The 14,109-nt window shown below is 34.4% G+C and overlaps 1 protein-coding gene across 1 annotated transcript in view; it reads right to left on the minus strand.

The window, feature by feature from the left end:
* The window catches only part of LOC144441426 (voltage-dependent calcium channel subunit alpha-2/delta-1-like), a 158,146-nt gene that overhangs the window by 17,616 nt on the left and 126,421 nt on the right, over positions 1-14,109 (minus strand). Inside the window, exons 19-28 of the mRNA XM_078131033.1 lie at positions 13,128-13,154; positions 10,233-10,307; positions 6,054-6,125; positions 4,369-4,455; positions 3,648-3,709; positions 3,222-3,289; positions 2,346-2,400; positions 1,955-2,055; positions 1,103-1,211; positions 357-419 (exon numbers count right to left, since the gene is read on the minus strand). Of these exons, the coding sequence (XP_077987159.1) occupies positions 357-419; positions 1,103-1,211; positions 1,955-2,055; positions 2,346-2,400; positions 3,222-3,289; positions 3,648-3,709; positions 4,369-4,455; positions 6,054-6,125; positions 10,233-10,307; positions 13,128-13,154 (719 nt within the window). The remainder of the gene's footprint in view (positions 1-356; positions 420-1,102; positions 1,212-1,954; positions 2,056-2,345; positions 2,401-3,221; positions 3,290-3,647; positions 3,710-4,368; positions 4,456-6,053; positions 6,126-10,232; positions 10,308-13,127; positions 13,155-14,109) is intronic.

The following is a 14,109-nucleotide window of genomic DNA, read 5'->3' on the forward strand; positions in this document are numbered from 1 at the left end:
CTTGCATATTGACTATTTTCATGATAATGGAATCTTTTTATTTGCATTAATATGAACGTTGTCATTCAACAACATTAATGATTACGTTCATTCGAGATAAACATGACATTTGTCACAATGAATGTTGATAAGAATCAAAGTTTGATATATAATTTTACTTTACTTTACTCCTACGTATTATGTCTTAGGAGCATTTTGCTCCACAAAAAATTTAAAATTCAGGACCAAATTGATCCTAAAAAGTCTTGCTAAAAGACTTCACTTCCTATATGATTTGTGTCTTTGTACTGCCTCTAAGCTGTATGACAAACAACTTTGTAAACTAACGTCAAACTGGAACTAATTATTTTACTTACTCGCGGGGGTAGATTCTTGTAAGGCCACCCACTGTCCCAACCATCACCATCTCGACTTCCATTCTGTCAATACCAACAAATTGCATGAATTAGACAATTATTTACTGGGCATTCTAACACCAAGCATTTCAACTTTTTTAGCACTGAGTTTTTTATCTGTCCTGGTCACTGATACTCATCTGATTGGCATATACCATAGTTACATCTGAACTCTAGGTGGCAGTATACATGTACATACTGTTACATCGGCTTAATTTAGGTAAAGAAACAAATAATTGATATATTCACATATGTAGTAAGGGTATGTACATTACAAAGTATATAATTATGTACCATGGTTTTAATCCCCATTTTCAACTCTTGTAGACTTTTGACTCTTGATGTTTTAAGCAGAACATGTATGTAGGGGTTCGATCCCTCTTTGAATGCATGTACAACTTTTGACCACATATTTTGGGCAATGTTGTTTCCAAATTCCCAATTGTCAAATTTATCTGAGACTTTCGACTCCTATTTTCTGGCTGAATGTAGACTTTTGACTCCTAATTTTTAATCTTTGCAGAATTTGTGCTTGTAATTTGCCAGGATACACTTTTGTACCAATTACCCACCCACATACCCTCCAAGTACATCCCACCCCCACCCACACCCTCACCCCCACACCCATCCCTCCATTACACATTTTTATATTTCTATTGTATTTGTTATTTCTCATAGTATTCATTGTGCAAAATCGTTTTACTTACGACAAAGGATCATTAGAGCTCGCTTCAATATTCTCTGCCCACCATTCTGACTCCAGATCAGAAGTCACTTGTAAGTCAAACAGTGTCCGTTTAGCCATTTCCTCATCACCTACATAAATAAACAATTCAAGGATTAATTAGGAAAAGCTTCTGCGTGCACCACCTAAAATAAATCCAGCACTGAAAAATACAACAGTACTACAAATGCTTTTACAACCTTACTGGGGGGTATTTTGCTAATACTAACAATTTCTGCTTTGTAACGTAAAGATTTCAGATTGTATCTAAACCTGAGATACAATCTGAAAGAATATATCAGGACATCAAAATGGCTGCCATATTGATACTCAGAAGTGACATTTTGTGTTCATTCCTTTCTCATGCAAAGTTTCATTTCTTTCTCCAATGCCTACAGATGGCAATAGAGTATCTGTAACTATAATGTCTTTGTGAATATCCTGATCTGGTGACTGTACAACCAGACCTTCGAGTCAGGTTGATGAAATGGTTACAATCAAGAATTGAACAGTTTTTAATGGCCTTATTAAAATCCAATATCAGATAGTGTGAGAGGACTTCTGATTTGCATAAAAACATAAACCTGTGAACGATACATATTATTCATGTTCCATCTTTTCCAAAGTTCAGCCCTCTCTTCTATTATTGCAGTTATTAACTTAAAGGCAGTAAAAAAATGCTGTAGTATGTTCTGCTACGTTTCCTCACTGTTGTCATCCCTCACATACACTAGTATATCTTAGATTAGACGTTATAATTTCAAAGTTCCACTACAGAAACTGTAACACTTGAGCTGCATACCCATCCAACCTTTCCTCCTATCATTGTACTTACATCCCTCTGGTACTGGTGCCCCTTCTGTCTCAAAGTAGCTCCTAAGATGCTGCAACACTGCTTCTGTAGTGTCATTATTATCCTGCCCTCTACAAAACTGCCTGAAAGCATAAAAACCACATGTGGTCAATTTGCAAAAAAACACACACACAAAAACCAACGTTCCATAAAACTGAGTATGGACAATGCATACTGACCGCATCTTCTGACTTGTACATCATTGCATTCTGTACGAATTCTCACAATCAACATGACAAACGTGAAACGCAACTTAGTAGCTTCGTCCACTTAGAACTAAAGGCAAATTGTAAAGATCTTGATATATATATATATATGTGCTAATGTCTTCATTCCTAAAGAGCAATAAGGAGCAAAGATATTCCGAACTTACCATGGTGCAAAGAGAATCAGACTATTGTTTGGTCGCATGAGATTTTCTGAGCGTCCTATGAAGTGAAACATAAAAACACCACACTTACACAGTAGTTTTCACACAAAAATTACAAATAAACTCGGATCATCATCAAAGTAACATCTAATTTTTTTTTAGTATTAATTCTAAGCTAATGAGCATTTAAATAATTTACATAAATTATATATTTTGGCTATAAAATCACTCAGCCTTTTTCAGCTGTTATTGTAAACAATTCAAGAAAATCAACTTGTGATTCTTTATATGTGCAGTTGTTATTTTGAATGGCTGATGATAGAGGGCGCTCTTGTCATTTCTGGAGAAATGCATATGGTATATCTTAACGAGGTTTTGTGAAATGGAATTGACATTTATTTCATACTCGATAAAAACACAATAAATGAATGTAGCCCACAGTGAAAGTACTTTTACTTGGGTGTTAGTTGTTACAGGTAACAATATAAAAACTGTTGGTTAATAGGCCTTTTCAAAATTTGCCATGGTGGCGCTCTACTTCCTGTCTGTGTATACCTTGGGGGTATACAAGGTATAGGTTACTTGCATGATTATTCATAGAGCACTGCTGCTTTCCTCGATGTCTGAACAATACAAAAAACATCCCTGATTTACACTTCTACAGAATACCAAGGAACAAAGCTCCTAAGAAAGGGTACTATGAGGTAATGATACCCCCAATTTGAGCGAGGGCGCTGTATTCTCAATTTCCTGTTTAAGTCTGAAATGGCCTATTGCTTGATATAGAATATTACATAGAAAGAATTTACCCCGAACCTTATATGATAGCATGACTAACAGCAAACAGTGAAACGAAGAATAACGCATAATAACACTTACTGTCTTCAAAGTCTGTATCTTTTATATTCATTACCCATAGATTAAAACTTGGTAAAGCTATGGCCATACTGTAAAAGTCAATATTGAGAATTATTTAATATTAATAATAAGTGTATATACAATATGTTGTGAGAATGTCCAAATCTGGGAAAATAATGAGAATCAATAAATGATAACGTACAAATTATTACAGAGATAATAAGGTGGGTGGAGAAGATTCCTAAATGCAAATGAGTGACACACACATACACACAGCATGTCACATACATATGTACATACATACATACATACATACATACATACATACATACATACATACAAACATACATACATACATACATACACATACACACATGCACTCACTCACACACACACACACACATACACAGATGGCACAGCCATTCTGTCACTAGACGTTAAACTAACCTGAAAGAGGTATTTTCTATAAATTGGTGGGCATACGTCATATTCACCTTGAAGACATATCGCTGTAAGAGATTAGAGATGTACAACTTCAGAAAAGTTTTGATGTTAATGTGAAGAGAATGTTGTAATTATCCCCTTTTTTCATTTCAGAATTAATATCGTGGTAAATTTGTATGGTGTGACGTGAATCATGTCAGGTAAAGAAAGGTTTAATAAGAAATGTTGACTGCAAGAGAAGTGAATGGAACTTAAATTCATAGTCTAGTTCCTGACGGACCGTATTACGTATTACGTTATCTTCATACTATTCCATCTAGTCAGTCCCGTTACTCTTGCACAAAATTCTGTGCCCCCCTCCACGGCATTCATATAAACATGATGATGTCATCACGTCCCCATGTGACTCTAGTTTAAATAGACTGGAGGTGGAGTCCTGGTTGGACATTTGCATATCATAGTCAAAACTGAATCAGCTGTACAAATGAACATTAGTGAGCAATGACAACAACCTGTCACTTTGTGATGGATTACTACTGACATGCACCGTTAGTGCTTCGCCCACCATGGGGTTGAACCACAATTAACGCCTAGAGCAACGGGTATTGACTAGACGGAGTAGAATGAAGATAACGTACTACGGAATATATATATTCAGACTGTAGTCGTACATGAAACCCCATCTAGAATTTGGTATGATTAACTATGGTAGATGTTTCCTCACCTCTATTTGTCCTTCACCATTTGAATTCCTGTGAAGAGTTTCGACTACTCGAGTATCTTTAATTTCGTCTATCATATCTCTCCGTAACTAGATCAAATAAATAAAAGATCAATTGAAATGTAATCATAAGACAGTTTCAGGGCACTCCACTGTGAGTGAATGCATCCCACTCCAAACAATGACATATATAAACATATCCTATTGTACAGAATGTTTTACTACTCATAATTAGTACAGCAGTCCAGGTGTCATACTTTTACAATAACAACAGCTACAAGTTTCATCAGTTTCATTACTTTACTTTACTTTACTTTACAAAAACACTGAAAGTCATATACCCACAATACACTTTCAAAATTGCAAAGTGTTACTATTATAGCTATTTCTCATCAATGGACCGGACAGTCACGTCTCTACAATACACATTTAAATTGTCAAGTGTTAAGCTATTTCTTCACACTAGACTGGACAGTCATATCTCCACAATACACATTTAAATTGCCAAGTGTTACTACTATAGCTATTTGTTCACACTGGACTGGACAGTCACATCCCCCACAATACACATTTAAATTGCCAAGTGTTAAGCTATTTCTCCACACTCAACTGAACAGTCATATCTCCACAATACACATTCAAATTGCCAAGTGTTACTACTATAGCTACTTCTTCATACTAGACTGGACAGTCATATCTCCACAATACACATTCAAATTGTCAAGTGTTAAGCTATTTCTTCACACTAGACTGGACAGTCATATCCCCACAATACACATTTAAATTGTCAAGTGTTAAGCTATTTTTTCACACTGGACTGGACAGTCATATCTCCACAATGCACATTCAAATTGCCAAGTGCTACTACTATAGCTACTTCTTCATACTAGACTGGATAGTCATATCCCCACAATACACATTTAAATTGCCAAATGATAAGCTATTTCTTCAGACTTGACTGGACAGCCATATCTCCACAATAGGCATTTAAATTGCCAAGTGTTATTTCTTCACACTGGACTGGACAGTAACGTCTCTACAATACACATTTAAATTGTCAAGTGTTCAGCTATTTCTTCACACTGGACTGGACAGTAACGTCTCTACAATACACATTTAAATTGCCAAGTTTTCAGCTATTTCTTCACACTGGACGGGACAGTAACGTCTCTACAATACACATTTAAATTGCCAAGTGTTAAGGTATTTCTCCACACTAGACTGGACAGTCAAATCTCCACAATACGCATTTAAATTGCCAAGTGTTAAGCTATTTCTTCACACTGGACTGGACAGTCATATCTCCACAATACACATTTAAATTGCCAAGTGTTAAGCTATTTCTTCACACTGGACTGGACAGTCATATCTCCACAATACATTCAAATTGCCAAGTGTTAAGCTATTTCTTCACACTGGACTGGACAGTCACATCCCCCACAATACACATTTAAATTGCCACGTGTTAAGCATATCTGAACAATACACTATAATGCCAAGTTACACTTCACACTAGTGTAAGTGAACATTACCATAGTAACAGATATGATGCAAGCCTATGAAAAATGTATGTATCTAAAAAAATATGGTGATATATATGATAGTGATATTCATATGTTGCGGTTTTCTTCCTTTTAACTCGATGGCTTCAACAAGTCTTTTAAAACTCAAGCAAATAATTTCCAAACCTCATCTTTGCCAGGAGCATCCAATTCCACTTCAAGGAAATCAACGTTTGGTGGTTCTATAAGGTATCCCAGCTGTTGACCAGAAAAGATGCAAATATCATCAGTACATTAAGTATCCAATGAGAGTTTACTACCTTAATCATGCAGAGGTAAATAGACCGCATTTTTTTGTTAACTCACTCTGAAAGATTTTACTTAACAAATAATTTCGAACATGGGTACTTTTAAGTAGCAAAGTTTCTTGTGTGCTCGAGGGATAAGTCAAGGATTGATTATGAATATACACATGATTTTGTACATTGGTTGTGGCACAATGCAATCTATACAATATTTTTTGTGTGTCTTAAAATCCACACCCAATATTAGAATATACTTGAGAAGGAAACACATCATTCATATTTTCACAAATGTGGAAAACATCTTGTTATTACATTCTAATATCCATACCTAAAACTTTTAATCATCTCAGTTTGAATATAAAAAATATCTCATTGTCGAATTACATAAACAAGGTAGCTAAAAGTAAATAGAAACACCACTCCAATTCAGAATAAATTTTAATAGCCAATATAAACTTCGTCAAAATGTACTATCACATGTATTTTTTTACTCAAAATTTACAGTTATATATTTTGTCTTCATGTATTTTCAGGCCTGCACATCAACAATGCCTTGCAAAGTACCCATGTCCAACTAATATTTGCACTGCGATAATTATTATTAAGCATTTTCTTTTTATTAAGAAGACAGTTTTCTAAGCAATTCCTAAAAGTTCCTAAAATGAAAGAAAACATCAAGCGAGAGGGTTGGTTGATGAACAAAACATAGTTTAAATAACCAATACAATACATCTCTTCATATACATAACTGAGGAAAGGTGGATTTGCAACGTAATTAAAAAGAGGGAGAGAGATAAGATTATGCAAACTACAATATCACAAAAATAGTCCATGTTTACAAACTGCAACAGAAAACTGCATGGGTACAAGGAAAAGTTTTTATGCTGAAATTAAAGCATCAAGGCAGGGTTACCTAAGGCATAGTAACCATAATATAACAACTGGCAAGGAAAAAATCTGCAAGAAAGTTTGATGTGATATCAGCAAAGCAACTGCCCAGTATATAACAAGTTAAGTAACATCTACACAAGGTATTCGTAGGTACAATTATTCTCAAAACAACATTCGTGGAAACTGAAACAACTGAGAAAAGTTATAATGGACATTGTCTTACTCAATCAATCATGTAACTGGAGGAAAAAAAATAAAGTGAAAATGGGCCACAAAAATAGAAAAAAAGGTGTTTTGAAAAAAAAATGAAAAAAAAGGACATGAGATATCATTTTGCAAAAGAAAATATTTTGTTTAGTATCTTCAGAATCCAGAATAAAACTGTTTGAGAGTATAGTGAATGGGGTATTTTGTTGATCTGTGTGAGTTTGGGATGGTGGTGTTATAAGATGAAATATTCTGACAAAAAAAATGATGGAATGAGAATTGTAATATACACTTACGCATATGACAATTAAACACGCATACACACAACTAAAGAAAAATCTACATACTCAAGTTATAGCAAGGGAGTTTTTTTGGTCAATGTTATGTATGCATTCCAAAATCAAAATGACTACAACTAATTAAATATACAGTCCTTTATTTTACCCTGGCATTGGACTTGAGAAGTACTTTAAGTTTATAAAATACTTTTCTATTTTAGATTTTTTTTTTTTGAATGAAATGTTGCTGTCATGAGTACTGTACCCACCATTTCATGGAAAACAGGACATTCCCACAATTAAATGGGATTAGACCATGCTATACAGAAAACTATACATTTTCTGTTTTATTATACATAAACATACTATGTAGCCTGTGATTTGATTCATGCATCCACAAACTGCTTGGTTTGGTGTTTATATCATTATGTATTTCTTGGTTTGGTTGTTGTATCATCACACCATGATCATCACATTCATCATTGGAAACGTTACAATCCTGTTCTGGACAGGACAACAAACACATGACATATCACCACAAATACATCACATTCTTACATATCTTGTACAATGATTTTTTTTTTAATCTTAGAAGGAGGTGGAAGTTGTTTCTAAATTTAGATAACAGGTGATACTTTCGTCCTGTAACACTAAACAGGGATCACATGCAAGATCCCCTGTTCCAAAAATGGTGGATATAGCGTTGTCATGTTGTTGAATTTTTATGTTGTTTTTGAACAGTTAGGTTATCAAAAGTTTGCATTCACCCAAAAATTATTCCAATGCCAGGTAGGAGGCGACAGTCACATGTTTCCATGGAAACCTGATAGTCATGTCTGTCATGATGGTAAATAAAAAGAATTCATATGGCATTTGAAGTTTTTGATAAAATACAGTGTATGTCTATCTTACACTGTGGGAGCAATTCAACTTTCTTTTGCGCAGTATGTCTTCAGGTTTCCATGTTGGTAATGTGTTAGAATATACAAGAATATTTATAATACCTCTATTGCCTCCATCAACTAAATTATCAACATTTATGATACCCGTGAAAATATACCTTGAGCCCTTCATCATCAGTATCTCTAGCTTTCGATTCCTGGGATGTTATCAACAATGAGGTGAAATACTGATATGCATAACATGCAGTTGTCATTCATTTATCACATGCATTACTATTACAGATCATGCACTGATCATGCATACACCATGTGGTCCCTGTTTTTTGCACAGTTTATAGACTTAAAGTGTGTCATTTTTTATTGGCTTTATTCAAATCAGTACATTAACATATCTGAGCCTCCTTCAGGATGCTTCATCACCATATTACACATTACAAATGTACGCTGTGGCAGCAGTTTACACGTGGTAAACATGGAGTATTTTGACAAAAACACACATTTTGTTTTTAAAGTTGAAGGAATGTTGTTAATTTCAAATATATAACCAGAATATGATTATCTGACTGTAAAAGTATCTGTCAAAAGAACCAAATCCAAAATCTGTGCAAAACACAAAGGGAACCCTGGTTTCATGCAAACATGCATTATTCATAATAAGTTCAGTTCTCTTTGTCGCCATAACCCTAAATGGTCCCTGAAAAGCAAAAGCTAAGAAGAAACAGTTAGACAAAGTCATGTCAAGAAATGAAATGAATGGTGTCAGACACAGAGTGGACAGAAAGAGATGGTACATGTTGAATTATAGATACATTATAGTGTAACATGTATGTGTATTGGGGTTGGGAACTTGGGATATGGTTGCTAATTTAAGCTAATGACATTCTACTCCAAATATTATTTAGATTTCATCAACTACAAAACTTCTAAAAGTTCATGATGGTTCCAATACTTTTCCGAAGTTTGAAAAGTAGTCAGTGAATTTTTAATCATTGGGAAAAATATTTCATAACAACTTTACAGGTATTTCAAGGAACTTGAATACACAAGATGAAATTACAAATGACTGTTAGCAATGACTTCACCCTTCATGCCCAAGAAATCATATGTCTATCCTGTGAAATCATGTCTATTCAGAACAACACAGTTCAAGGATTAACTTATATACGTTATATACATTTTCATAGATATGTGCTGCAGACTTTCAGGACTTCAACCGTCTAGTATTATACATTTTTGAATTCTATAAATTTCTCCAGAAATATTTTGGAATGTGAAATGATTTTCCTTCTAATCATTTAAACTGAAAACAAAAGACTTCTGATGGCCGAATTAGCTTTATTTTAATAGCAAAATTTCATGTTTGAATGAAGGTGTACATGTATTTTGTTTTTACTCAACTTCAATGTCTTTTCAAAATATCACTACTGCAATGGGATCCCAATAGGAGTCAGGACTTGTCAACATTCCTTTTTTTTGTCGAGAAGTATGGGCATAAACAGTAGAGGAAACACAACAGCTGTGTCCAGTTAGTAGTAACTGGTGTAAGTGTAACAATAACATCATCATTTGAGATATAATACACAGATTTCAAAAAAACATGACAAAATTCAATGATGGTAAAATTGCTAGACTACAAAGACAGTACATGACTTGATCTATTAAGTAACATAATAACCTGCTACACACCAAAACACATAGTAGAAAACTGTACGAACAATTATCTGAGGCCAAATAATAAAAATGGAACAAAAAAGAGTGCATGCAACTAAGGGTTAAGCCTACCTGCCCTTTCAGTCTTGGGTGTATCAATATATATCCATTGGAGTTGATACCAAATGCATAGCTGACAGGTCCTAACTGAAATAAGCAAAGCACAGTGAAACAATGACTCAAAAACTCGTGACAACATGAAAACAGAATGAGAGAAAAAATAGAATCCAACGGCACCAATGATTTGAAATATCAATAATGTAAAAATAATGAATTGAAAGCATTCATAACAATGATTGTGGTGAATGTTAATTTCATTGGTGAATGTTATCAGTAAATGTTATTACACCATTTATTCAAGACCACAAGAAAGCCATGTGTGCCACAGTCTGGACAACTGTCTGCTGTAAAGTTAGTATACAGAACCCATGGGTGATATGACATGATTATTCAGTTCAGTCGTTTTAATGGAAAAATATTAAAATGTTATTTCACTTTTTTATATAAAGGTGTTAATATTATGAAGCCAGTTATATATATATGGTAGTTCAACCCAAGAAAAATAATGAACTTCATGAAATAAATTGTTATACTTGACCATGCCCATACATGAGTTTACTTTTATCACCAATTTTCTTCATTATTATTTTACCCTGTTGCTAAATTGTTCTGTCATGAAGCCAGTTATATATGGTAGTTCAACCCATGAATTATAACAAACTTCATGGAATAATTGTTGAACTTGTCTGTAACCATACATGAGTTAATTTTATAACCAATGTATTTTACCAATTTTCTTCTGTCATTACTATTTTCCTAACGCGCGCTCTGAACAAATTGTCACCTTCCCCCTTCATCACCGAATCCAGTAAAAGTTCCCTTTCAGAATCTCACATAAACTCCAGAGATTCATGCTTATAAACTCAAAATCTAACACCACCTCATAGCAGCTTAATTATTCTCACAAGAGAGCCCTCCGATTATCATGATCGGAAAGGTTATGCGATCAGGGACTCAGTTGAGACTAAATGCTTATGAACAAGTGTGTAATTTTCATCCAGCATTTATTAATACCAAATTCAGACTTTATCAATAATCAAATGACCTGGATAGACGAGTCTACAAATGTCTATTATTAGACCTAATAAAAAAAAATTGTGTGGTTCCGATTACACTCAATTTTAGAATAGGTGGGGTAGGTAGATTTTTTATTTTATTTTATTTTATTATTATTGTTTTTCATGTGTGAGTGTCTAGGATTTCCACTGTTCTCCAAATGGTCTCTGTATTATTTACTTCTTCCTATTAGATGTACATTGTACAGCCAATACAGATTGGAAGAACAGTTTTATATTGTCTGTTTAAGTTGATGTCCATTTCTGCATCCACTCTTTCTCATGAGACTTCACAATTTTGGCAATTTTATTATTTCTTTCTCAAATACGTAAAAAAAAGTTTAGGGTCAGCAGTGAAAAACTAGGTGGGGTCGGGTATAAACCGGAACCACACAATTTATTTTTTAATATTGGAAAGTCTCATCTTTAAAAGTGTCAAACACAAACTGTTTCAAACATTCTGTATGTCCCTGGGTAAAAAATACATTAACTTTCTTTTGGTATTAATTAAAAGAAACACCTAAATCATAACTATTGCAGAAATTGTACAAACACAACACAACACAACACAACACAACACAACACAACACAACACGGTAGGTACTTCCTTTTACAGTGAGAAAGTTTGGATTCATAGTAATTGTCAGATAATCATCCGTTCTTCTAAAGTTAGTGTTATTTTTAATGTTCACTACTATACAAAAAGAGTAATGCATCGGTGAGTCATGGCCTCTTTTGTATTGCCAAGGTAACATGGTCTCGAGTCATTCATAACACTCTGTTCGGCAGATGAGATTTGAATGCTTGAAAAAAAATGGAGTAACTGTAATATTGGGGCACAAAAATTGGGATACTGAGCAAGCATAGAAAAGAGTTGAGAGAATTGTGTTTTAGGTATAGATATATGCAAGTTTTAGAGTTGCTATGTGCATGTCACCCCACATGCACCAATAGGTTGCACAAACAATTCATGAAGACATCTGGGACTTCATAATTATGGATCATGGATTTTAGCAGCTGTGCATCCATCAGCTATTGAAATAGTGCATAAACTACTTTACTGTACATACAAATACACTTCCTTGATTGCCAAAATCATGTTGCAATGTACTAAACTGAGGATGAAGAAGTTTGAATTTTGATGTGTGTTGAGAATAACTGCAGATGGCAAAGATTGAAATCTGATGTGTGTTAAAGTTAAACCGCAGATGGCAAAGATTGAAATCTTATATGTGCTAAAGTTACGCTGCAGATGGCAAAGATTGAAATCCGATCTAACTGTTACACTGCAGATGGCAAAGTTTGATCTGATGTGTTAAAGTTACAATGCAGATGGCAAAGTTTGAAATCTGATCTGTGCTTAAGTTACGCTGCAGATGGCAAAGATTGAAATCTGATGTTAAAGTTACACTGCAGATGGCAAAGATTGAAATCTGATCTGACTGTTACACAGCAAACGGCAAAGATTGAATTCTGAAGTGTGTTAAAGTTAACTGCAGATGGCAAAGATTGAATTCTGATGTTTATTAAAGTTACACTGCAGATGGCAAAGATTGAACTCTGATGGATGGATATTAAAGTTACAACACAGATTTAGAATGAGCATCAAATGTTAACACATATGCTAGTTTGGTTGATTACAGCTGCTAAGCACCCACAACACATGCATTAGGCACCATAACTTCTGTCATGACACAAAAAAATTAGGAAACAAAAATGCACAAGAAAATACATGCAAAGTGGATGATGATGATGATGATGCATGAATCTGATGATCATCAGCTAAAAAAGATTTTATTAGGAAAAAGACTAAAAAGACTACGATGCAGTTAGCACCTGCATTTAAACTTACTGTCTTGGTATCGGACTCAAGAGCGTGCTGGAGGTAGACACCAATAGACCAGAAAAAAACACAGCATATTACTAGAGGAAAAGTGGAGACTAAACATACCCACATATAGAATGGGCTACAACTAAAAAAAGTATAGCATTTAGACAACACATAATTGGCAGCATCTACAAAAGGATCACAGAGAAATAAGGTGCTGTAGATTTTTGGGTTGTTTTTTTATCATAATCTGAAATACATATATATACAACATTATAATTATAATTATATAATAAAATGTGGTGGTTGGAAAACATAGATAAGGGGTTTTACGGAACTAGGGAAGAAAGGACTTAATTACAAAAATTACTTAATATAGATGATGGTAGTTCACAACAACACTTCACAATTAAATGCACAGACTGAAAGTACATTGAACATTTGTACAAGTTTATTACTTGTGGCCAAAAATATCAAGGGGGTTAATATTCCCGTAGATAGAAAAAGAAATTCCCTTATTAAAAATAGGAATGTTGATGAAAGGTACGAGTGTTTGTGTCTGTCTGTCTGTCTGTCTGTCTGTCTGTCTGTCTGTCTGTCTGTCTGTCTGCCTGCCTACCTGCCTGTGTATGTATGTCTATGTTTAGAGTGTCACTTTTGTCTGTCTGTCTGTCTGTCTGTCTGTCTGTCTGTCTGTGTATGTATGTCTATGTTTTGAGTGTCACCGTCTGTCTGTCTGTCTGTCTGTCTGTCTGTCATCTTTCTGGCTGTCTGTCTGTCTGTCTGTCTGTCTGTCTGGAAATGAAAATAACAAGAGAGGCTCCTTAAACCTTGAAATCAAACAGCTGCAATAAATAGTAGTGTGTTAGTTCTACTATGATATTAACACATATAAGAACATAAAGAATAAAGGCGGCTAAGGCCAGAGCATGTTTTTAGTTGGTTTTCAACTTTGGTGAATTTCATGTCAGGAATTTACTTTTGCAGTTGTGGGTTCATTAATCCA

The sequence above is a fragment of the Glandiceps talaboti genome, chromosome 1, assembly GCF_964340395.1.
Source record: "Glandiceps talaboti chromosome 1, keGlaTala1.1, whole genome shotgun sequence".
Lineage (NCBI taxonomy): Eukaryota > Metazoa > Hemichordata > Enteropneusta > Spengelidae > Glandiceps > Glandiceps talaboti.